The sequence below is a fragment of the Suricata suricatta genome, chromosome 10 (assembly GCF_006229205.1).
Source record: "Suricata suricatta isolate VVHF042 chromosome 10, meerkat_22Aug2017_6uvM2_HiC, whole genome shotgun sequence".
NCBI lineage: Eukaryota > Metazoa > Chordata > Mammalia > Carnivora > Herpestidae > Suricata > Suricata suricatta.
In genome coordinates, this window is record NC_043709.1 from 57293204 (window position 1) to 57318249 (window position 25046).

Consider the following 25046-nt stretch of genomic DNA (forward strand, 5'->3'; position numbering starts at 1 on the left):
CACAAACCAAGAGACCATTACCTGAGCCGAAATCCAGAGTCAGACACTCAACAGACTGGGCCCTTCAGGTGTCCCAAGATTTCATTTTTTAAATGGTAATTAACTAATTAGCATTAGTGGGGGAGGGGCAGAGAGTGAGGGAGACACAGAATCTGAAACAGGCTTGAGGCTCTGAGCTATTAGCACAGAGCCTGATGTGGGGCTCGAACTCATGAACCATGAGATCATGACCTGAGTCAAATTTGAACGCTTAAGTGACTGAGCCACCCAGGCACCCAGAAATAATTCTTTGTGATGGCTGAGTAATATCACATTGTATATATATGCCACATCTTCTTTAGCCATTCTTCAGTCCATGGGCATTTGGGCTTTTTCCATAGTTTGGTTATTGTGATAATGCTGCTATAAATATCGGGGTGCATGTACCCCTTTGAATCTGTGTTTTTCTGTCCTTTGGGTAGTAGTAGCGCAATTGCTATGTCATAGGGTAATTCTATTCCTAACTTTTAGAGGAACCTCCATATTGTTTTCCAGGGTGGCGGCATTGGTTTGCATTCCCACCAACAGTGCGAGAGGGTTCCCTTTTCTCCACATCCTTGCCAACACCTGTTGATTCTTGTGTTGTTAATTTTAGCTATTCTGACAGGTATAAAGTTGCATCTCATCATGGTTTTGATTTGTATTTCTCTGATGATGAGTGACATTGAGCCTCTTTTCATGTGTGTTAGCCATTTGTATGTCTTTTTTGGAGAAATGTCTGTTAATGTCTTTTGCCATTTCTTAACTGGATTATTTGCTTTTTGAGTCCTGAGTTTGATAAATTCATTATAGATTTTGGATATTAACTTTTTATCAGATATGTCATTTGCAAATATCTTCCTCCATTTTGTAGGCAGTCTTTTAGTTTGTTGATTGTTTCCTTTGCTGTGCAGAAGCTTTTTATCTTGATAAATTCCCAATAATTAATTTTTGCTTTTCCTTCCTTTGCCTTTGGAGACGTGTTTAGAAAGAAGTTGTTTTGGCTGAGGTCAAAGAGGTTGCTGCCTGTATTCTCCTCTAGGATTATATTTATTTATTTTAACAATGTTCTTTCAATCCATGAGCATGGAATGTTTTTTTATTTCTTTGTGTCCTCTTCAGTTTCTTTTATAAGTGTTCTATAGTTTTCAGCATACAGATCTTTCACTTCTTTGGTTAGGTTTATTCCTAGGTTTCTTATGGTTTTTGGTGCAATTGTAAGTGGGATCAACATTTATAATTTTTAACAGATTACTCTGAGACTTCTGACTCTGGACATTGGATGTAACTTAACAGAATAAGATTTTTTTTTAAGATGGTGAATTTGGTGTTGGCATGCTGACTTGGAAGTGGTATGTCCAGTGAGCCATTAAATATATGAATCTGGAATTTTGAAGAGCATTTTGAGCTGGAGATAAATATTTGAGAGCCATTAGCATAGAGATTTGTTCTGGTCCAGAACTCCAATCCAGCAAGTCTTCTGTCCTTTTTGATTTAGTTGGATACATTGAAATTCCTCCAGGGAAGCACCTGGGACTATTTTTCATTCTTCTATTCTCTCAACCCCATCCCCATTAAATTCATCACTAAATTTTTTAATTTTATTTTTCAGAGAGAGAGAGAGAGAGAGAGAGAGAGAGAGAGAGAGAGTCAGGGATGAGCAGAGAGAAGGAGCAGAGTATCTAAAGCAGGTTCTGTGCTGACAGCAGTGAGTCTGATACAGGGCTCCAGCCACACCATGAGATCAGACCTGAGCCGAAGGCGGATGCTCAACAAACTGAGCCACCCAGGCTCCTGGATTCATCACTATATCTTGCCATGTATTTCCAAATGCCTTCTAAACACATCTTCAATCTATCTCCTCTTATCTCAACCACCAGTACTTTAAGTTCAGGCCCACATCATCTGGTTTCTGGACCATGAAAACAGCTTCCTAATGGGTACCCCTGTTTCTAGTTTTGTCACCTTCAAATCCACTCTCCAGGGAGTCACCAAACATGATTTACTTAAAACACAAACATGACCATGCCATGCCCTTATTTAAAAATCTGAATTTTTTCCTCATTGTAGCCCATAAGATAAAGTCCAAACTCCTTAATGTGGCAGAAAGGGTCTCTGTGATCAGCCCCTGATCAACACCTCAGCCTCTTCTCTGATGCCTTCTCCTTTGGTAATGTGCCGTCCCCCTGCTACCCAGCTGTTTCATATTGGATTCTCTGCCAGGCAGGTTCCCTATGTATCACATGGCTTACTGCCTCTTTTGGTTAGATTCAACTCAGGCTTTTTGCCCTGAATGCTTTTCTGATGACTCCCCAATTCTGAAAATGTCATAGGCCTCTTTTCTCTCACACTATATACAGATACTATTGTACTTACTATAGTGTGCCAAGAATACCTGTTTATGTGTCCGTCTCCTATCTTTTTCTAATGTTTATTTATTTTTGAGAGAGAGACAAAGAGAGAGAGAATGAGCGGAGGAGGGGTAGAGAGAGCGCGAGACATAGACTCCAAAGCAGGCTCCAGCCTCTGAGCTGTCAGCACAGAGCCCAATGTGGAGTTCGAACTCACCAACTCTGAGATCATGACCTGAGCTGAAGTCGGACACTTAACCGACTGAGCCACCCAGGCACCCCTATATCTATCTCTTTTAATGGTCCATTGACTTACTGAGCACAGGGATTATATCTTATATATTCCTATAGCCCCAACACAGTGATTATCAATATTGTTTGCAGAATGAACGAATGCTATAAAGGAATCTGATGTATGAGTAGTAAGCAAAACACATAGGAAACTTTTTAAAAAGTTCTTATTTAAATTCCAGTTAGTTAACATATAGTATATTAATTTCAGGTGTACAGTATAGTGATTCAATACTTCCATACATCACCTGGTGCTTATCATAACATATAGGAAACTCTTAAGGGAAATTCAAGGCAATATTGCATGTGATTGGTGCAAAATATGCATGGGACAGACTCCAAATACTGTGGGCTAGAGCAAACTGTGAGGGAAAAATATTTCCTCTTCCCTTGGTGATATTAGAGCTGTTGTTTCTGTGAAATATATATGTATTTTATTTTGCAACTAGTAATTAGTATTCTGGAAACTTGCTACTCAAAGTGTAGTTCCTAGACCAACAATATTGGTCTCACTTGAGCATTTGTTAGACCTGCCATCTAGGGCCCCACACCAGACCTGCAGAATTGAAATCTGCATTTTTTAACAAGATCTCCAGGTCATTTCTATGTACATTTAAGTTCGAGAAACACTGTCTTTTTTTTTTTTAAATGTTTTTTTATTTATTTTTGAGAGACAGAGAGAGCAGGGGAGGGTCAGAGAGAGAGGGAGACACAGAATCCGAAGCAGGCTTCAGGCTCTGAGCTAGCTGTCAGCACAGAGCCCAACGCGGGGCTTGAACCCACGAACCGTGAGATCATGACCTGAGCCGAAGCTGGACACTTAACCGACTGAGCCAATGAGGCGCCCTAGGAAACACTGTCTTAAGCAAGTACTTTAGGGGCTCCTGCGTGGCTCCGTTTATTAAGCGCCCGACTTCGGCTCAGGTCATGATCTCGTGGTTCCCGGGTTCGAGCCCTGAATCAGTCTCTACTGACAGTTCAAAGACTGGAGTCTGCTTCAGACTCTGTGTCTCCCTCTCTCTCTGCCCCTCCTCCGCTTCCTCTCTTTCTCCCTCTTTCTCTCTCTCAAAAACAAACACTAAAAATAACCGTATTAGAGGGCAACTGAGTGGCTCAGTCGGTTGGGCATCTGACTTCGGCTCAGGTCATAATCTCACGGTTCATGGGTTCGGGTCCTGCATCGGGCTCTGTGCTGACAGCTTACAGCCTTAAGCCTGCTTTGGATTCTGTCTCCCTCTCTCTCTGACCTTCCCCAGCTCATGCTGTCTCCCTCTCTCTCTTTCAAAAAATAAATAAAACATTAAAAAAAAATTAAAAATGTTAGAAAAAAACCCCTATTAGTTGAAAAGGAGGATGAAGCTTGTGAGGTCAGGTTCTTAGTCCCTCTCACTCCTTCAGGAAGCAGTGTAAGGCTTGGTTGGTTAAACATTCCAGAGCTTGAACTCAGGAAGGAGTGGTGGCAAAGGACGCAATCTAGCAGCTGTTCCAGATCAGGTTTAGAGACTGAGCACCTCTGGGGTTGGGTCAAACAAGAACTCTCTGGGGCCTGAGACGGGGTTTGGCTAAATAGGTCGAAAAGGAGTCCAGCCAGGAATAGGCAGGGAAGGGTGGCAGGAAGTGGACCTGGATGGAAGTGAGAAGGGAGACAATCAGGTGCCTGGTCAGTGAGCACAGGTCAGGGTCAGAGGCTCAGATGAGCCAATTCCTGGGGTTGGGGCAGGGACTGGGGCTGGGCACTCAGCTTCAGGAATGGGGCGAGGCACAGGGTTGGAGTAAGGGTCAGAACGTTGAGTGTAAACAATATTCTGGGTGATCCAAAGCAATGATTTACCTTTTGAAGGGGTGGCTGTGCTAAAATGTCCTGCTTTATGCTGCAGTTGGCAGACTTACAACTTAGGTCTCCTGTGCTCGTAAGGACAACTCACAGGGAGGGCGGGGTGGAGTGGCAGAGGACCTGATGCCTTCCCAGCATCTCAGTGTGCTCTTCTCATCATATATATTTGTCGTGTGAGTCCTGCATGCACTGTCTTACGTTCAAATGTGCTGTTCCGGTATTTCATAGCAAAAATAATAGAAGCCATCAGATATGTATTAGAATGCAAACTGTGATATGTGTTAAGAAGTATTGACACTCGGCCTTTTCTTCTGTCAGGGAAGAGAATTGTGGATCAGAATTTGGACCTTGCACCTGGCCTGGGAGGGTGAGTGACCTAGTATAGATACTGGAGGCTTGGGAAGAAGGCAAGTTTCTTTAGCACAGTCCTGTTGGGGTTATCATTTTGCAAGGAATAGAGCCAAAATCTTAACATCACAGCAATATATGCTCTTTTGATATGAAACTGGATTTTATGGATTTGGGAGAAAAGTTAATCTTCACTAGGATGAGGTATGCTTGCTTTTTAGGTAACTTGTGAGGAAATTGCCTATAGCACACAACGTCTACTTCATTCATGAAATCAGAGAAAATTTCTCCCCACTTCGGATTTGGTAAAAGCTGGACAGAGGCAAGTTTCTATTAGCATTTGGCCAAAATCTGAAGTTGGTACATGGGTAGAGAGAGAGGAAAGGTACACAGAAAATTCTTTTCTTCTGAAGATCTAGGTCTACAAGGACTCTTTTGCTTGTATGATACAAAGGAATGGTTTCTTTAGCTAAAACGACCCTTCCAGTCTTCTTCTGGCTGCTCTGTAATAGAGCAGTGTCACTCTTCATGAAAGCACAAGGGAATGATTTTTTTCCTCTAGGTAAGGGGCCCAGAGAGGCAGGAAGGAGGACATGAGCAGGCACTGAGATGCAGCCATGGGTTGGGGAGCATAAACATCTTTTCACCTCCTTGGGTGTGTGAGGAGGGGCCACCACTTTGATCTACTGATCCTATAGGTGGCTCTCCTGGCAAGAGAGAACCTGAAGTTAATTTATCTGAATTCCCACTCTCTTCCTCCCATCAGGAAGCAAAGAACTCCCCAGGAGCACAGCAAAGAGGGGTCTTATTACTAGAGAAACCAGGAAAGCTCTAGGGCCTGGACTCTGTATCCATAAAGGGCCTCAAGTATAGACTTTGCCTTATTGCCAAATAATGTCATATTGTCTATGTATTAATTAGTTGTATTAGAACTTTTGGTTGGTTAAAAATAAATACCTAACATACATCAATATGTTAGTAACTCTGTTCTGGCATTTCTTTGTTTTTTAATCTACCCGCAGCCTGGAAAATGAAGAGGACTAGCCTTCTCTCTCTCTCTCTGAGTGGCCTTGCCTGCCACAGGCCAGTGATAGAATGTGAAGTCAGTTATGACAGCTGTAGAAAGTTACTCATGGTTTTGTATGCTCTGAAACACTGTGAACAGTGTATTTCCCCCTTTCAAGACAGGCACTAAGAACAATGGAAAACCATAAATGTCAGTCTTATGGACTAACTTACTAATATCACAAGCTTGCGACTCATTCCAGTCAGTGTGGCTCCTGAGGCACTCCCTGTCAGGGTTGGGCCTGGTTTCCCAGCACGGCCATTGCACTCCTGAAACCCTAAAACTGTGGTCCTGGGGAAACAGAGGGCTTCTCCTGAGGGTTTACAACTCTGATATCTGGCAAAAGGCAGATGTAAGTCCTTGAAATCCTTTTTGGTTGGGTTGTTTCTTCAGGACCCACTCCCCACTGAGATCCCAGAGAACTATTAAGGAAGTGTGATTAAAACCTAAGAGCAGGAGGACACACTTCTAAAATGGTGAAGTAAAGACCTCTGAAAACATGTTTTTCCATAAAAGCAATAAGAACACTGACAAAAATGATCAAAATCAAGTTTTTCAGAACTCTAGAAATTAGGCTTGCAACCTAAGGACGAGTTATCCCCCCTAAGAATAATGGCAGAACAGTGAGTTTTGCAGTGTTTATCTTGCCCTATTTTTATTCTCTTTCCCCAGCTCTGTGTAGCCTTGAAACCAGTGGCCTTGGAACCACAGTAACTGTAAAACCCAGAATCCTAGCAGCTACTGGAAAGGGTAGAATGGGCTTGAGCTCCTGAAGGAGCTGTTTTCCTGAGAATTGTCACAATTTGACCTGTCTGAAAGGTCCTTGGAAAAGCCCCATTCATGGCACTTCTCTTTATTTGGTCAATGAGGAAATCCCTACCCTTAGGGCAATCCCCATAATCAGTGGCCTGATGTGGGGATGCCCACTTGTGCAAACAAGGGGCTGATAAAATCCTGAAAGGAAAATTTGGGGATGTTGATAGGAGGCTTTGAAATCTCTTAATCCTAGGGGTCTAGAATGTACATGGGTGCACATCTCTCAGCTCTGGCTGAACTTGGGACTCTGTACAAGCAGGAAATGAAGACTAAGTGGGAGTTGTAAACTGCTGGAGAATTGAAGGCATGCCACAACACTCCCACAATGCCTCAGCAAAGTGGGGAGATTTAGTGGTCAAGGCATTTAAGGAAATTTGTTTGATTATGAGCTCACTGCTAAGTTAGCCAAGCAGAGACTTAGGTGGCCATGTGTAACTAAGAATAGACTTTAAAAAATTAATCAGGAAACCATAAGTAAACCATAACAAATAGCAACAACAAAAGTCTCTGAGGAAGTGGGAATCTGATTTTTAGAGCTACCACATAATATTATTTAAAATATCCAGTTTTCAAGGTTCTTGGGTTACTCACTTGGTTAAACATATGGCTCTTGATCTCAGCTCAGGTCTTGATCTCAGTGTTGTGAGTTCAAGCCTACTTTTAAAAAATGCATAAATCAGGGCGCCTGGGTGGCTCAGTTGGTTAAGTGTCTGATTTTTGGTTCAGGTCATGATTTCACGTTTGGTTCGTGAATTCGAGGTTTCTGTGCTGACAGCTCAAAGCCTGGAGCCGGCTTTGGGTTCTATGTCTCTCTCTTTCTGTGCCTCTCCCCAACTTGTGCTCTATCTCTCTGTCTCAAAAATAAATAAATATTAAAAAATAAAAAAAGTACATACATAAATAAAATGTCCAGTTTTCAACAAAAAATTATGAGACATGCAAAGAAACAGGAGAGTATGGCTCATTCATGGGGGGTGGGAAGCTACAAATAGTATTGCTAAGGAAAGTCACTATTGGGCTTACTAGACACATAGTATTCCCTTATCATATTTTTTTTCATTTTATTTATCTTAGAAAGAAAGAGTGTGAGTGAGGGAGGGGCAGAGGGAGAGAGAGAGAGAATCCCAAGCAGGCTCCATGCTCAGCACAAGCCTGACACAGGGCTCCATTCCACGACCCCGTGATCATGACTTGAGCCGAAATCAACAGTCGGATACTCAACAGACTGAGCCACCCTGGGGTCCCTTCCCTTATAATCTTTTTTTATTTCTGTAAGGTTAGTAGTGATGTCTCCTCTTTCATTCCTGATTTTAATACCTTTATTCTCTTTCTTGGTCAGTCTGGTTAAAAGTTTGCCAATTTTGTTGATCCTTTCAAAGATTCAACTTCTGTTTTGCTGATTCTATTTTTTAAAATTCCTACATCACTTATTTCAGCTTAATGAATAGGATTAGTAAAGCCATCTAACAACAGATACAGAAAGCCAAATCTGGCAGAACTGAAGGCAGAAATGGACAATTGGACAAGTAATATCTGGAGACTTCCACACTCCACTTCCAGTAATGGACAAAACAGGTAGGAGGAAGATCAACTAGGAAATAGAAGGCTTGAACAATGCTGTACACCAACTAACAAGTGCTGGAGGTGGAGAAATTAGAACCATCATTTGCTGGGAATATAAAAGGGTGCAGTTATTTTGGAAAACTGGCAACTTGTCAAAATATTGAACTTTGAGCTACCGTATAACCCAGCAATTCCATTCTTAGGGATATACCCAAGAGAATTAAGACCAAATACCTGCCCTAGAGCTTGCATATGAAAGTTCATAGCAGAACTATTAATAATAGCCCTGAAGTGTGAACAAATAATGACAAAATATGGTATATCCACACAATGGAATAGTATCTGGCGATAAAAAGAAAAGAAGTCCTGATAATGGATAAAACTTGAAAAATTATGCTGAATGAAAGAAACTAGGTGCAAAAAACCCCATACTTGTATGATTCTATTATAGAAAATGTCCATAATAGCCAAATCCATAAAAGAGATACCAAATTATTTGTTTTCAGAGGCTGGGGGAAAGAAGAATAGGGAGTGACTCCTATAGGTATGGAGTTACTTTTTGAAATGCTGAAAAGTTTCTAAAATTAGGTGGTGGTGATGGTTACAGAGCCCTGTGAATATATATTAAGAAACAACAAAAGCAACCACTGAATTGCATACATTATTTATTTAGTTTTAAAAATTTTATTTATTCATTTATTTATTATTTATTTTTTATTCATTTATTTTTAAATGTTAATTTATTTATTTTTAAGAGAGACGGATCACAAGCAGGGGAGGGGCAAAGAGAGAGGGAGGCACAGAATCCAAACAAGCTCCAGGCTCTGAGCTGTCAGCACAGAGCCCGACTAGGGGCTCAAACCCACGAACTGTGAGATCATGACCTGAACTGAGGTTGGACACTTAACATTAATGGGCCCCTGATCTGCATACTTTAAATGAGTGAATTTGTATAATATATAAATTATACTTCAATAAAGTTATAAAAGTAACAATAATAAAACTGGTCCCTTCTTTGCTTCTTCACATTAAAAAAAAAAAAAGAAACAATGATTTCTGTTGTTGGATCCATGGTTCTCAGTAATTTTGTCCCCCAGGGGACATTTGCCTATATCGGGGGAGGAAGCTTCTGGCATTTAGTGGATAGATGCCAAGGACGCCGCTAAGCACCATCAAGTGCACAGTACAGTCACCAGTGACAAAGAATTATCTGGCCCAATTGTCAGTAGAGCCAAGGTTGAGAAGCATACCTTACATCAAGCTCCATCAAGACGGAGCTACCTCTTTGAGGCACCTGGGTGGCTTGGTCAGTTAAGCATCCAAACTTGGCTCAGGTCATGATCTCATAGTTCATAAGTTCGAGTCCGGCATCAGGCTCTGTGCTGACATCTCAGAGCCTGGAGCCTGCTTTGGATCCTGTGTCTCCCTCTCTCTGCCCCTCCTCTGCTTGCACTTGCATTCTGTCTCTATCTCTGTCTCTGTCTCTCAAAAATAAACATTAAAAAAAAAGAAAAAAGAAAAACAGAGCTATCCATAGTCACAGAGGTTCTTTGGTGTGATGGCCTTCCCTATGTTGAGGGCAGTTATTAGGACCCATTCTAGGTAACTCACTCTGAAGGCAATGGCAAGGATGTGAACCACAGTCATCTCTCTAGAAATGTCTTTGGGAGAAATTTCTGTCTGGTCCTGGTTCTGAGAGTAATTGTACTGCTCTGTACAAACTGTAGCCTGTTTCTGTTTTATCTCACGGACACAGTGGACTCTAGAACTGATCAGACTTTCTTTTTTGGATTGGCTGCTAAGCAGTGTGGGCCAGACTTGTGACCCACCCTTGGGAAGGGCATGGGTCTTACATTTGGATTTTTAGTATCATTCTTGGCTCCATCTTATGTACCTACCTCTATCTTTCTTTTTAAAACATTTCTTTTTCTTTCTTTCTTTTGCTTCCACATTTAATTTTTGACATCTTGTGGTGTTTGATAGGTCTTGGTAAGCTATTGATGCTGTTTAACGAGAACCAAGACAGCAAATTAACATATGTATATGTGAGCCTCTCTGTAGCTCTGGGGTGGAAGTGGGAGGTAGGAGGCAGATAATCAGACGGAGTTGTGATAGTATTACAGGGCATAATGAGGACTGGGGGCAGGGAGCAATGACCTCCCCAGAGTGCCTTCGTCCGTGCTCCAGAAGCCTGGCTAGGTGGTGAGGGTGTGAGGAAGTAGGGGACCCTCAGGGAAGGACAGCCGTTTCTGGTTGCCATGTGGACACTGTGGCCTCTTGGTGTTGGAAGGAGCTGGGCTTTCAGAGGTCAAGTAACCAATGTGGGGACAGAGATGGTGGGGCAGGACTAGGTAGTGCATTAGAATGTCCTGAACCGATAGTCAGGGATTTGGCTTCTAGGTTTCAAGTCCTGGTTGCACTCTTGATGGACAAGTGACTTTGCAGTCACGTGGCTCCTTAGTTTTCCTGTTGCTAAAACAGGTTAATGATACCTGTTAGGCTTGTCTCTAGGGTCTACATGAGAACCAAATGAGATACTGAAGGGAGATTGCTGAAGTGCTCTATTAATTGCCAGGGTGCAAACTTTTTCTTTCTTTTTTTTTAATGTTGAGGGACAAAAGTCATCGTGGAGTCATTGTGGCTGTGATTATGATTGTTGGTGTGCTGTGGAGATGTGCTCATTTGGAGCAGGTAATTGCCATGGCAGAGGCCCTGGGGGCTGTGGAGCTGGGAAGCAGGCCTGAGGGAAACAGAGAGACATGGCTGACGTGCGGGAATTAATTAAAACTTACATAACATCCATGGGGAGAAAGTATTTATTAATCATTCTATACATATACCCAGGTGGATGCAAGCTACTGCTTAGACTTTTAAAGTAAAAATTGTCTGAGGGAGTTGGAGAGGCCAGTCCCTACCCGCCCTCCCACCTCTCTCTCTCTGTCTTGGGAGCTAACAAGCACCTAAAAGACCTTCACTCACTAGTTTTCCCTACACAGAGAAAGCTTGCCCTGAGGAGAGACAAGAAGGTCTGGAGTTCAGGGTAAATGGAGTTGTGCGTTCTTTCATTATCACTAGGGTGAAGGCTTAGTTTCTTGGGTCTAATCATGATGTCTTCAGCTGCCTCTTGAGGCCGGTTTCATCTTCTGACCTTTGTGGGGTTAGCCAACAGCTTCCAGTCAACTTCCATTTTCATAATATTCTTTATTTTCCTTCTCCTTGGCTCCCCTCATGTCCCCCCATCAACACACACCCCAGATACCACAGCCAACCAATTTCTAAAAATGTTCTGAGAAAGTGTTATGCCAAGATCGTGGATTCCCCCAAAGACCACCAGGAGTTATGTATGCTAAAGCAAAGGGCATTTATTTGGGCTTAAGCTTGGTCTCTCAGACCTCACCAATGCAGTGGATCCGTGCTGAGAGCCCCGACCATCAGTTGAGCAGGATTTTTATTATGGTCAGGGAGAGGGATGGGGTGAGGGGAAGGGATTACAAGATGATTGGGCGGCACATCAGCAGAGGTTGGCGCAGTGCAGGGTAATTGGCTAATTTAAACTAAGTGGGCTCTGGGGCGCCTGGGTGGCTCAGTCAGTTAAGCCTCCGGCTTCAGCTCAGGTCAGATCTCACGTTCATGGGTTCAAGCCCCGCGTCAGGCTCTGTGCTGACAGCCAGCTCAGAGCCTGGAGCCTGCTTCAGATTCTGTGTCTCCTTCTCTCTCTGCCCCTCCCTCTCTCATGCTCTGTCTCTCTCTGTATCAAAAATAAATAAAACATAAAAAAAAAAAAGTTTTAAACTAAGTGGGCTCTGGGAATATTGGCTCGGGCTGGTGGTGGTGTCTGCTTGGGCAACAGGTGGGTTGTTTTTCTTTCCGTTGCTGCTGAGTCACACCTGAAGAAACAGAAACTTAGGCCTACTATTTTCTGAGGCTTATTTGAAGCCTGTCATGGAGTCAGTTTGGTCCTTCAAAAGGTCATAGGGTGTGACCAAGAAAACCATCTTCTTGCCCTTGAGGCTGTGAGATGAGGGCCTTCTCTTCACTTAAAGTAATAACTTTCAAGGCATTTTCCCTTTGATCCCATACTTTCTCCAGTGTTGGTATCCATTGGGTGTTTTTTAAAAAAATGGTTTTAAAGGGGTGCCTGGGTGGCTCAGTTGGTTGAGCATCTGACTTCAGGTCATGATCTTGCAGTTCATGAGTTCAAGCCCTGTGTCGGGCTCTGTGCTGATAGCTCAGAATCTGGAGCCTGCTTCAGATTTTGTGTCTCCCTCTCTCTCTGCTCCTCCCCTGCTCTCTCTCTCTCTCCCTCTCTCTTTCAAAAATAAATAAAAATTTAAAAAAATGGTTTTGAAATTTTATTGTCTTCCCAGACCAGGATGGAAATGGATACAGTAAACTCCTCTTCTTTATCTCCCCAAGTCATGTGACACAATGCTGGTTTTTATTATACACCAGATATTGTGCTATGTGCTTCTCAAACATTATGTTACTGAATTCTTGCAACAACTTTAAGAGGTAAGAATTATCTTTGTTTTACAGATGAGAAAACCAAGTCTCTGAGAGGTTAAACAATGTGCCCAGGGTTACACAGCTTGTAGGTGATGAAGCCAGAAATCTAACCCAGAAAGTGATCAGTAGCAGGCATTGAGGTAGAAAGGGTATGGGATTGAGTCAGAGCTTGGGTTTGAATCCTGGCTGGGTCACTGACAATGGGACCTTGGGCAGGTTACACACATCACCTCTCTTAGTCTTAGCATGTTATCTGTAAAGAGGTAATAATGATGCCTGGCTCACTAGGTGGATGAAGGGATTTAACTGAAGTGATTGCTCAGCCTAGCGCTCAGCTCAGGAGCTGCTCTGGCAATGCCACTGTACCAGCTGGACATGGGGTAGCTGCCTCTCAGCTGGCTCCCAGAGACCCTCACCTCCTGGTGTTTGAGCGTTTATGTAACCCCTTTCTCTTGAGTAAATGGAGACATCGGTCCCTTGCCACGGGGCAGCTCATGACACAGCAGATTCCCTCCCTCAGAGTGAGGGAGCAAGAGAGAGAGAGAGAGTGAGAAAAACTGAAGTCACAGTCTTTTTGTAACCTGAATCTTTTTGGGCTAGAATTAGTGACTCACTCCTAACTCACAGTGCACAGCAAAAAATGATGGGATATCACTTTTGAGATTAGGATACAAAAAGACTGTGACTTTGGTCTTGCTCACTCTCTCCTTCTCTCCTTTGTTCCTTTGCCTTTGGAGGAAAGGCAGCTGCTACAGTGTGAGCTGCCCTGTGAAGATGCCACATGGCAAGGAATTGAGGTCCTCAGCCAGCAAGCACGTAAGGTCTGCCAACGGCCCCATGAGTGAGCCCTGAGATAAGGCAGCCCAGTTGATGTCTTAATTGCATCTTATGAGAGCCACAGGCACCCAGCTAATTCACACCTGGACTCCTGACTCAGAAACCAGGAGATAATAAATATTTGTTGTTTTGAGTTACCAAGTTTTGAGGTAATACTACATGGAAGGCTGTGGGGTGATGTGGTTTCTGTGGGAGAATCAGGAGCGCCTTCTCAGAGGAGGTGTGTCTATACTGGGCCTGGAGGGGTAGATAGGATATGAACTTGAGAAGTAGATAGAGGAAGATTCTCAAGCAGGGGAACAATGAAGAGGAGTTTTCCGGGAGCATGGAATCAGGTTTGGTGGAGATCACCTCACCTGCAAATGTACCTGGATGAAAACATCCTACTTGAGGCAGGAGTGGGCCTTCTGTGCCGGTGGCACATGTCTTCATAGGGCCTGTGGTCTTTGTCCTGTGCTGCTTCCATCTTGCCCTCGAGTGCTCTGGCTCGAGCTCTCTGGCGCTGGGGTGCCTCCACCTCAGGGGCATCAAGGACACTCCTCCCTTGGCTCTGGCCGTGCTTTCTTCTCTCTGACCAGTGCTACTTTTTCTACCATCTCTGCTCCTGTCTCAGTTTGCCTGCTCACCCTCCACAGGGTTCATGTGGAAGCTCAGACCCTGAGTTCTGTGCTGAAGCAGGAGCATGAAGGAGGTTAAGTTACTTGGTTGAAGTTGGTCCTATTTTGGTTCCCTGGGCTTCTCCTAGGGGAAGACGGGGCTTCTGGTTTGAGCTCTGCCTATTTATAGGGGTCTGACCCCCTAGTGGCCTCATGTGTCCCTTTGAGTCTTGTACACTGGACTTCAAGGAAGGATAGTTGACTCTCAAACAAGATGGCTTTGAACTGCATAATTCCACTTATATGTAGATTTGTTTTTTTAAAAATACAATACTATAAATGTGTTTTCCTTATGATTTTCTTTAATTTTAATTTTTAATTTAATTTTTAAAATGTTTTTATTATTTATTTTTGAGAGGGAGAGAGAGAGAACGCAAGCAGGGGAGGGGCAGAGAGAGAGGGAGACACAGAAACCAAAGCAGGCTCCAGGCTCTGAGCTGTCAGCACAGAGCCTGACACAGGGTACGAACCCACAAACTGAGATCATGACTTAAGCTGAAGTCTGATGCTTAACCAACTGAGCCACCCAGACACCTCCCCTTACGATTTTCTTAATAGCATTTTCTCTTCTGTAGCTTACTTTATTGTGAGAATATAGTATATAATATGTGTAACATACAATACGTGTTAGCCGACTATTTTTGTTACTGGTAAGGCTTCTGATCAACAGTATGCTTATCAGTAGTTAAGGGTTTTGGGAGTCAAAAGTTATAAGTGAATTTTCGACTGGGGGGTGGGGCTTGGCACTCCTAACCCCCAAATTGTTCAAGGATCAACTATATATCCCTGAGTTATCGCACCACTGAAGCACCCTTAGTTTCTCTCAGGGCCCCGGTTGTGGTGCCTTACACTACTGATGGATCCTTTCTTCCTTTAAACTCTTTGGTCTCTGACAATGACTTCAAGGCTCTGCAAATGGGAAGGTGCTGATTTGAGAAGCTCGTGTTACTGATGGGGATTACTCTGGGGTTTTCATGGTTACTCTTTGTATGAGTAGGATGGTTCCTGGACACAAACATGGAACACATGTTCACCCACACAGCACACACACACACACACACACACACACAGGTGCATGTACACAGGGTTGCAGTGGATTGGGAGGTAAAACAAAGGCTGAGAGAGAGCGTTAGGTGAGAAATCTGGCCTCAGCTCTTGCTCTTTCCTGGGTGACTGGGGAAAAATCCTATCTATCCCTCCTCTGTCTTTTGTAACATGATGAGATTAGAGTGGATTTCTCCAAGGCATCTTCTTTTGTGATGTAGGTGCAGACACATTGCCAAGACACGTGGGGTAGGCATTGGGTTTGACAGAGACTGGGTTTACAGTGTTCAGTTACACTGGCTTTGGGGGCTGACAGACTGCGTTTGAATTCTAGCTCTGCTGCTATCAGGCTCTGTGACCTTGGACAAGACACTTCATCTCTCTCATCCATTCTCAACTGTAGGGTGGAGTTAATGGAACCTCATTGTGTCAGGATTAAGAGAGGTGGTTTATGCAATGATGCCATGCCCTATAAATGACACCTGCTATTACTGGTCTCAGTTCTGCCCTTAATTCACTGGGTGATCTTGGGTAAACCAAATCAGCTTTTCTAGATCCGTTGGAGAAGGTCATTGAAAAGACATGACCACCCGTTGACCGGTGAGCTCCACCTGTGTGATCACAGGCTCCTCACCCTTCTCTTCTTGGAACGTCGGGTCCACTTGCCTTTCCCACTCCTAGAGACTGCTCCAAGGACATAGTCTTGAGACAGTGACTTGGTGTTGACAACACCTGCGAAGTATATGTGACTAAACCCGTTAGGGCGTCTTTATAAACTTTTAAGGTGCAGCAGGCTGGTGCAGGGATCCATTTGCCTTGCTGCCTCCCAAGACAAGCCTCATCTGTAAGTTCCCTTTGCTTATTAAAACTGCCACCTTCCAACCTAGAGTGGCTGCCTCTTCCTCTCGTCTCTCACTGTTCTCTGAGTACAGGGACCGATTTCAGATTTCACCTGAGAAGCTCCCTAGGAGGTTACAAACTGAGAAGCTCTGACTTCCGTTCTGGGCAGACAGAACGTGGCTATTCTGAGATTCACCACATGGGGAGCGACGTGATCCCACTTTGAACAAACTCTGGAATTGCGCACTCTTTAGGGGGAAAAAAAAAGCTACCTTTTGGGGTCTATTTTCCAGACTTCCCACGCCCCCTGCTGTTTTTATTTGTAACTCTTTTAAATTGGAAATTGCAGAAACATAAATCTGAAAACAACCTAAGTGTCCATAGCAGTGCTCCACTCACAGCTTTCGAAATATTCAGAAACATTCTCTACTAATTAAATTGCATAATTAAACTACTAATAAAAACATTTCCAAAGATGTAAGTAGGCATCATTGGTTGAAAATAAATTAGACATTTAAAAATATCAAAATATGTTAAAACAAATTTCATCTTTTTCTTTTAATGGTTTATAAATTATTTTTTCCTGCTGTATGATCATTAGATAAAAAATATACTAAAAAAGTAAACAACACAAAAGAACATAACAAAAACCCCACATCTTTTTCATTTAGAGTCTATCATTTAGTACTTTTGTGTTTATCTGTCTATCTATCTGATATACATTTTATATAGAGAATTTATTGGTCTTTTAACCCTGCTTTTATCACATAATAATGTTGTAAACACCTTTCTTTATCAATAAATTAAGTATTTAAAATTAAAATAAATTAACTTTTAAAAACAAACTTTTAAAAATAAATATTTTTGGGGTGCCTGGGTGGTTCAGTCGGTTAAGCATCCGACTTCAGCTCAAGTTATAATCTCACAGTTTCTGAGTTTGAGTCTTGCATCAGGCTCTGGGCTGACAGCTTAAAGCCTGGAGCCTGCTTTGGATTCTGTGTCTCCCTCTCTCTCTCTGCCCCTTCTGCCCTCATGCTCTCTCCCTCTCTCTCTCTCTCTCTCCCTCTCTCTCTCTTTCTTTTTTATTTTTTTTAAAAGATTTTTTAAATGTTTTTATTTATTTTTGAGAGAGAGAGAGAGAGAGAGAGAGAGAGAGGGAGAGAGAGAGAGACAGCATGAGCAGGGGAGGGTCAGAGAGAGAGGGAGATACAGAATTTGAAGCAGGCTCCAGGCTCTGAGCTAGCTGTCAGCACAGAGCCCGATGCGGGGCTCAAACCCATGAACCGTGAGATCATGACCTGAGTCGAAGCTGGACACTTAACCGACTGAGCCACCCAGGCGCCCCTCTCTCTCTCTCTTTCAAAAATAAACATTAAAAAAAATGAAATAAACATAAACATTTTTTAAGAATAGCCTTAGATTTACAGAAAAATTACAAAGATAGTACACGTAGATTCCAAATACTCCATGTCCAGTTTCCTTTATTAGTAACATCTTAAATTTGTATGATACACTAGTCACAATTAATGAATCAATATTGATATGCTATTATTAACTAAGATTCATACTTTATTCAGATTTCCTTAGTTTTGGCCTAAGACCCCCTTTATTTTTGTCCATCAGGGATGCTATGTTTCATTTAGTTGTTATGCTCTATAGTTTTTCAGGGGTTCCTTGTTTTGGATAGCCTTCCTTGACAGTTTTGAGGAGTATTGGTCAGATATTTGGTAGCATGTCTCTTTCTTGGAATTGTCTGACATTTTTCTTATGATTAGCCTGGAGTTAGGGGTTTCAGGAGAAGGGCCACAGAGGTGACAGGCTATTGTCATCACACGAGATCGAAGGTACATACTATCAACTTGATTTGACACAGCCTATTATCACTTGGTTGAGGTGGTGTTTGTCAGCTTGCTCCACTGTAAAGTAACTCTTTTTTCACCTTCTTTCCAGAAGTCACTACATGAAGCCCACACTTAAGGAGTGGGGAGTTATCCTTCTCCTCCTTGAAGGATGACTATCTATGTAAATTATTTGAATTTCTTAATAAACTTTTTGCAACCTAGAAAAGACACTAACCCAAACAAATGAGACTGCCTTGAATTAGAAGGGTACCACAGAACACTAAACAGGATGTGAGCCGATGGAAATGAAGAAGCCCTCTTTCCTGGTTAAGTGATACAGATAATTCAAAAATCTGCAATTTCTCTCTGGTCTTTATTCACTGGGCTGTTAGGACTTGAGACACTCTCTTGGGCCGTCTCTGTCATCACCTGCTGCTGGGATGATTTTTGCCCCCGCTGAGATCTGGGTGATATCTCAGATCTCAGATCTCTTCCTTATTTCTAGAGCTTTCATCAGCAGCTGGAGAGAGGGTTGGATCCTTGGGCTGGTTTGGGAAGGTCTGCCAGAAGTTAGACTTGTTACTATTTCAGCACTTTCTTTTCTTTGAGTATTAGCATTGTTTTACAAAAGGGTTTTGAGAAAGTGCTTTTACTGCTTTCCAGGTGCTGGATAGAAGCCCACGACCTGATTCTGGGAATGGGACGCAGGCAGAGGGCGGCCCTTAGGACCGCAAGCTGAGCAGCTCAGCACAGAGGCACTGGCCAGGGGGCTAGAACGCTTGGTTTCTGAGCCCGGATTCATTCAGGCCTTGCAGAGGGACCCTAGATACAACCTACCCCCTCTGCATTGTGGTCTCTCCACTGTCCTTGGGGTGGGATCCAGACCCCAGGCTTGAGGGCAGGGAATTCAGAGGTGCTTAGGCATGGTGGTGGGGCAGCAGAAAACTGCCTCCTTCTTCCTGGGCCCCAGACAAAACTCTCTTCCTCCTCTTTAGCTTCCCCTGCCTACTTTCCCTCCCTATTCTCTGGGAATCAGGCTCTTGGGGGGACAGAGCGCCTGTCGATGTGCTGCCAGGGAGGCGTATCCTGAGGGCTGTGGGACTCATCTGTAGTTAAAAGCCCTCCATACTTTCTCTCTGTAGCCTATGATCCTGTGTCTTCTCTTTCTTTCTCGTGTTCTCACTCCAGCTCTCTCTCTGCCTCTCGGTGGGCCTATTGTTCTTCCAGTTTCCTGCCAGCTTTATTTATTCTGTCTGCTCACCCATCTTTCTGCCCATTTTCACCACCACTTTCTTAGAGGGAGCTGTTCTACCTGTACCAGCTCTTTGCTCCTAGAAACCAGAACTCGGTGAACAGAACAATCACCCTGATGTCTCTCCAGTTCCCAGGCTTGAGGAAGGCCGCCATTCTCCCTCTGCTCCTCTGGTTTATCTTCTTTCTGTTCTGAGGGATTTTCTGGGAGGGAAGCGCTAGCGGCTCAGGTGCTCACCCATCTCCTTCCTGGTAACTGGAATGTTCTTGTAGACTATTTCATGCCTTTTCTGCTGCACCGGGAGCCTTTTTCTTTGCCTGGCTGTCTTCCCCGGTGCTGCAGGAGCCCCTGCCTGGCTCCTCCTTCCAGTCTGGACTTGAGGGTATGGGAAGTGGCAATGGCACAGCAGTAACTGAGTTTGTTTTGCTGGGGTTCTCGGATTTTGGTTCCCTTCGGGGTCCTCTGTTTTGGGGGGTGCTTTGCATCTACCTGGTCACTTTGCTGGGCAACTCCCTCATCGTCCTCCTCACGCTGGCAGACCCTGCCCTGCGCTCGCCCATGTATTTCTTTCTTCGCCACTTCTCCACAGTGGAAATCCTTTAAACCACAACCATCGTGCCCAGGATGCTGGCTGATCTCCTCGCCTCCTGCCCCACCATCTCACCTGCCAGCTGCTTTACCCAGCTGTATTTCTTCGCCCTCTTTGGCATTGCTGAATGTTGTTTGCTCACTGCCATGGCCTATGACCGCTACGCTGCTATCTGCCGGCCTCTCCATTACACCACCCTGATGAACCAGGAAGCGTGTGTGAGCATGGCGGGGGCCTCCTACCTCATGGGCTTCATTACAGGCACCACTCACTCCGTCTTCATCTTCACTTTGCCCTTCCGTGGTGCCAACACTATCCACCACTTCCTCTGTGACATCCTGCCTGTGCTGAGGCTCGCTAGTGCCAGCACCTTCTGGGGCGAAGTGGGCAATCTTGCTGTCACGATAACCTTTATCCTGACCCCCTTCTTACTGATTGTAGCCTCCTATGCCTGCATCCTTGCCACCCTCCTTGGGGTCGCAACCTCCCAGGGACGTAGAAAACTCTTCTCTACCTGTTCCTCCCATCTGTTTGTAGTCATACTCTTTTTTGGGACTGGGACTGTTGCCTATATGAAGCCTTGGGCAGGCTCCTCTAAGGACACGGACCAGATCCTTGCTCTTTTCTACACAGTTGTTACTCCTGTTTTCAACCCTTTTGTCTACACTCTGAGGAACAAGGAGGTCACAGGGGCAATGAGGCGGCTTGTGAAGAGATACGTTTGGAGCCCTTGATTCCCTTAAGTTCGGGCCTGGAGATATGGGCCTGATGCTTGGATGTTTTCAGTGGAGGGAGAGTAGGGCCCTTGGTCCTCGGGGATGTGGCCTTCTCTGCATTGTGAGTGTGAGGTTCCTTGGCCTGCCCAGCTCGAGGGCCTAAGCCACTCACACGCTGCTCAGAGTTCTGCTTCTGGGATCTCCTCTTATGGACTTGACCTGTCTTGTTTGTAGGTGCAGAGCTGTGAAAACACACACTGGAAGGAAGGTTGAGGAAAGAGGGCAGCTGTGCCCATCTTGTGTGGTGATTGAGCAATTCTTGCTCTTTTCTGAGGCTCCAGGCACTGTGTGGGGCTATGCTTCCTGGCGAAACTCTTTTCTCCCAAACTCCTCATTGCAAGCCTTTCTCTCTCATATCATTTGCCTTTGGTACAGCAAGAGCCCCTTTAGTCCAGATGCAAGGTCTGATCTGTGTGACTGGGTTGGCAGGGAAGGAACAGAATCAGGGAGTAGCTTGTCTTGCTCAGAAGCTCAGGCGCCAAGTCTTGCTTGGTGTTGCTTTAGCATCTGTCTAGTAGTTCGCTCCTTATTTATAACTGCCATCCTGGGATCCCTGAGATGTTGATATTTTCTACTTAGTTTCCTTTTCACCTGCTGCTTGACCCACTCTCTATTTTCTCCTCTGGTCCTAAGGTAAAAATGCACGTACAATTTCTCTCCCCTGACTGATCAAAAGGTCTGATCTGGCCCCTAGACTCCCAAGATGATGGTTTGTTTCTTGTAAACTATCCACTATTTCTACTTCGAGGCCACCTTAATTTGCTGCCCAGAGAGACCTGGCACCATTTTATTTTTCTTGGAAAGCCAGTTCTTGCTTGTTCATGAACTCACTTTTAGCACTAAGCCACAAGAGGGGGCCGTATAAGTAGGGAAATCACTCTCAAGACACAATAAATGGAGCCTTTAAAATATCATTGATATTCAGTTTACAAAATTAACACTGTTAATTGCAGAAAAGTTTGCATTCAAAAGAAAAGGAAATAACTATTACTATTTTGATGTTTGTGTTCTTGAGAAATTATTGTATTCTGGTTTCCCTCCATATGTGTATATAAACATATTTTTAAAAACTAAAAATGGGATTTTATTGTCTAAATTGTTTTATAACCTTTATTTCTACTTTACTAAACTATATGGTAGCATTTTACCATATAAGTCGACTTCCAAAGCATGATTTTAATATCCTTATAGTATTAATATATGGATTTATACTATAAAATCAAGCAACTCCTACTACTGGAATTAATAATATTTTTAAAGCGTATTTATTTATTTATTTGTAAAAAGTACAGCTCCAGTTTCTCAGCGATAAACTGCAGACCAGAGATGTATCTTTTTTTTTAAGTTTACTTATTTATTATTTTGAGAGAGAGAGAGAAACTGTAAGTGGGGAAGGGGCAGAAAGACAGAGAGAAGGAGAGACAGTATTCCAAGCAGGCTCCACACTGTTAGCACAGACACTGATGTGGGGCTTAATCCCATGAACTGTGAGATCATGACCTGAGCTGAAATCAAGAGTCAGAAGCTAAATGAATGAGTCACCCAGGAGCCTCTGAAATTAATAATTTTTGTTGTAAAAAATAATACCTGGGATAGGTATTATTGAACTTATATCATTGTATTGTTATCTTATGTTTTTTATGAGCACGAATTTTCAGAAAAAATTGCTGAGTCAAAACACATACAGTTTCAGAACTTTTGAAACAAATTACCAAATTGCCTTCCAAGAGAATTCTTATTGTTTTGCAGCCCAGTTGGGGGAAGTCCAATTTTCAGGGCAAAGAAGTTGATGGACTAAGGATCAGGAGTGTGTTGGTGTTAGATGGCCTAAGGAAAAGAAAGATGGAGAGCGGTGGATATTTAATATTCTTATAGTGCAGAAGAGATGTGATGAGGAGGACAAGAATTGACTTTCCCTCAGTCACCCAAGAGCTGGCTGAGACAGAGGTGGACTGAGAGGACAACATGGGACATCACAGTCAGACCCAAGGATGACTTTCTGATAGAACTGGTGTCTGGACAAGACAAGGGGAGAGAATTCTTTCTTCTTTGTTCTGAGCTGGGGATGTGGCAAGACGAGAATGTGATGAAATCAGACTGGCTCAGTCCAAGGTGGTTTCATGCTTTTCTTGCTTGAGATGGTGACTGTCATCTCAGGAAGTTGAGGTCCCCTATTTTTAGGGTTCCGGGTTAGAATTGTCAAGAAAATACAGAGTGCTCTCTTAAATTTGAATTTCTGATAAACAATGAACAATATTTTAGTATAAATATGTCCCATAAAACATTTGGTTGCATGGATTTAGCATTGTTTTATTTTTCTGGGGAGTGTCCGCTTCTTAATTTTGGCTTGGGTAATGATCTCATGGTCATTAGATTAAGTCTTGAGTCTGGCTCCATGCTGGGTATGGGGCCTACTTGAGATTCTTTCTCTCCCTCTCTCTCTTCCCCTCTTCCTCCCAAATAAAGAAACAAAAAATAAAGTATTTTTAAAAATAAATATTAGGGACATATTTACATAAAAAATTATTCATTGTGCATCAGAAAGTCAAACTTAACTAGACATCTTGTATTTTCATTTGTTACATCTGGCAACTCTATCCCACATGTTGTTTGAGCAGGCTGGAACTGCAGTTGGAGGTGAGGAGTTAAGAAGAGAGTGCTGATCACCTCCATTCAGGAAGAAGGAAGCCACTTGGGAAACAGAGTAGTTTCCTATGATATGAGTCCTTGGCTTGACCAGAGACCCACTCTGAGTACTTGTGTGAACATTGACTCACCTGTAAGTGCAAAGAAGGATATGGTATTCTGAAGATGGAGGAGCCCATGTCAAACCTTGGGAATCAAGGGCATTAAAGAGTAGAATGGGGTCCTTTATTCCACTGGAAAGTCTAGGAATGGAGAAAGTCTAGGAGCTGGCTAAGGAAGGTTGACCAGAAGCCTAGGTTATAGATGGCACTATGGCATAGTGCTTTAGCGCTTGGCTTTGGTGTAAGGCAGGCCCAAGATCAAATCCTGACTGTCATTTACTATCTGTAAGATTTTGGTAGATTTCTTACATTTTTATTTCCTCAACTGTAGAATAGTGATTTAAAAAGTTTCCATGCTCCACAGGATTGTTGTAAGGATTAAATATAGCCTTCCCCAGTCATTCTTTAGTATACAACCACTTAGCATGATCTGAAATCAACTTGTTTATTTATTTGTGGGTTCTCTTCCTTCACTAAAATATATGTCCCATAAAGGCAGTGATGTTGCCTGTCTTGTTCACCAGTTTATTTTTAGTGTCTGGCACATAGTGAATGTTCGTTCAGAAAACATTTGTTGATTGGGTAAATAAATATAAGAGAATTGCTTAGCACAGTGCATGGCAAATAGTGAAGTGCAAACTAGTCTATTTTTATTACTACTATGATTTCTACTATTATAATTTGTTACTTCCTTATAATTTTTAAAAATTTTATTTTACAGAGAAAGAGAACAGGGGAGAGGGGCAGAGGGAGAGAGAGAATCCCAAGTAGGCTCCACATTCAGTGTGGAGCCCAATTCAGGGCTCAATCCCATGACCTTGGGATCATGACTGAACTGAAATAAAGAGTTGGATACTCAACCGATTGGGCCACCCAGGTCCCCCTATGATGACTTTCATAGAGATTTTTAAGTTTACTTACTTATTTTGAGAGAGCGAGAGTGAGAGCACGTGAGGAGGAGAAGGGCAGAGAGAGAGATGGAGAGTCAGAATCCCAAGCAGGCTCCATGCTGTCAGTGCAGAGCCTGACGTGGGGCTCCAACTCATGAAGTGTGAGATCATGACTTGAACTGAAACCAAGAGTCAGCAGGCCACTTAACAGATTGAGCCACCCAGGTGCCCCATGTAGAGGTTTTTAGATCTTAAAAATTGGGGACATTCTCCATTAAAAAGAATTCCTCTGGGGTCACTTGGGTGGTTCAGTGGGTTAAGTGGCCAACTTTGGCTTGGGTTGTGATTTGTGAGTTCGAGCCCCTCATTGAGTTCTGTGCTGATGGCTGGGAGCCTAGAGCCTGCTTCAGATTCTGTGTGTCCCTTTCTCTCTACCCCTCTGCTGCTTGCATCCTCTCTTTCTTTCTCAAAAATAAACATTAGAGAGAAGAAAAAAGAATTCCTCTAAAGTTGCTGGAAAGTCTAAAATGTGTTACACTGAGGGCTTGAATGCAGAGTGCATGCTCAGGGCAGAGCCCTGAGTCCAGTTCTGCACTGAGTATGGAGCCTGCCTAAGATTCTTTCTCCCTCTTCCTTTGACCCTCCTTTCCTCTTTCTCTCTCTCTAAAAAAATGTGTTATGTTGAAAAGAGGTAAGGGAGAAGTGGGGTATGGGCTTTTGAAGAGAGGGGATTTGGAAATTAGGAAATCTTGGTGCACACTGTGAGAAGGGATGGGCCATG

The 25046-nt window shown here is 43.4% G+C and overlaps 1 protein-coding gene across 1 annotated transcript; it reads left to right on the forward strand.

The window, feature by feature from the left end:
* The first annotated feature begins 19647 nt into the window (after window positions 1-19647).
* Window positions 19648-20586, forward strand: LOC115304952 (olfactory receptor 9-like). The gene is given in 1 exon segment (XM_029955302.1): window positions 19648-20586. A coding segment is annotated over 1 exon segment (939 nt).
* The last annotated feature ends 4460 nt before the right edge of the window (window positions 20587-25046 follow it).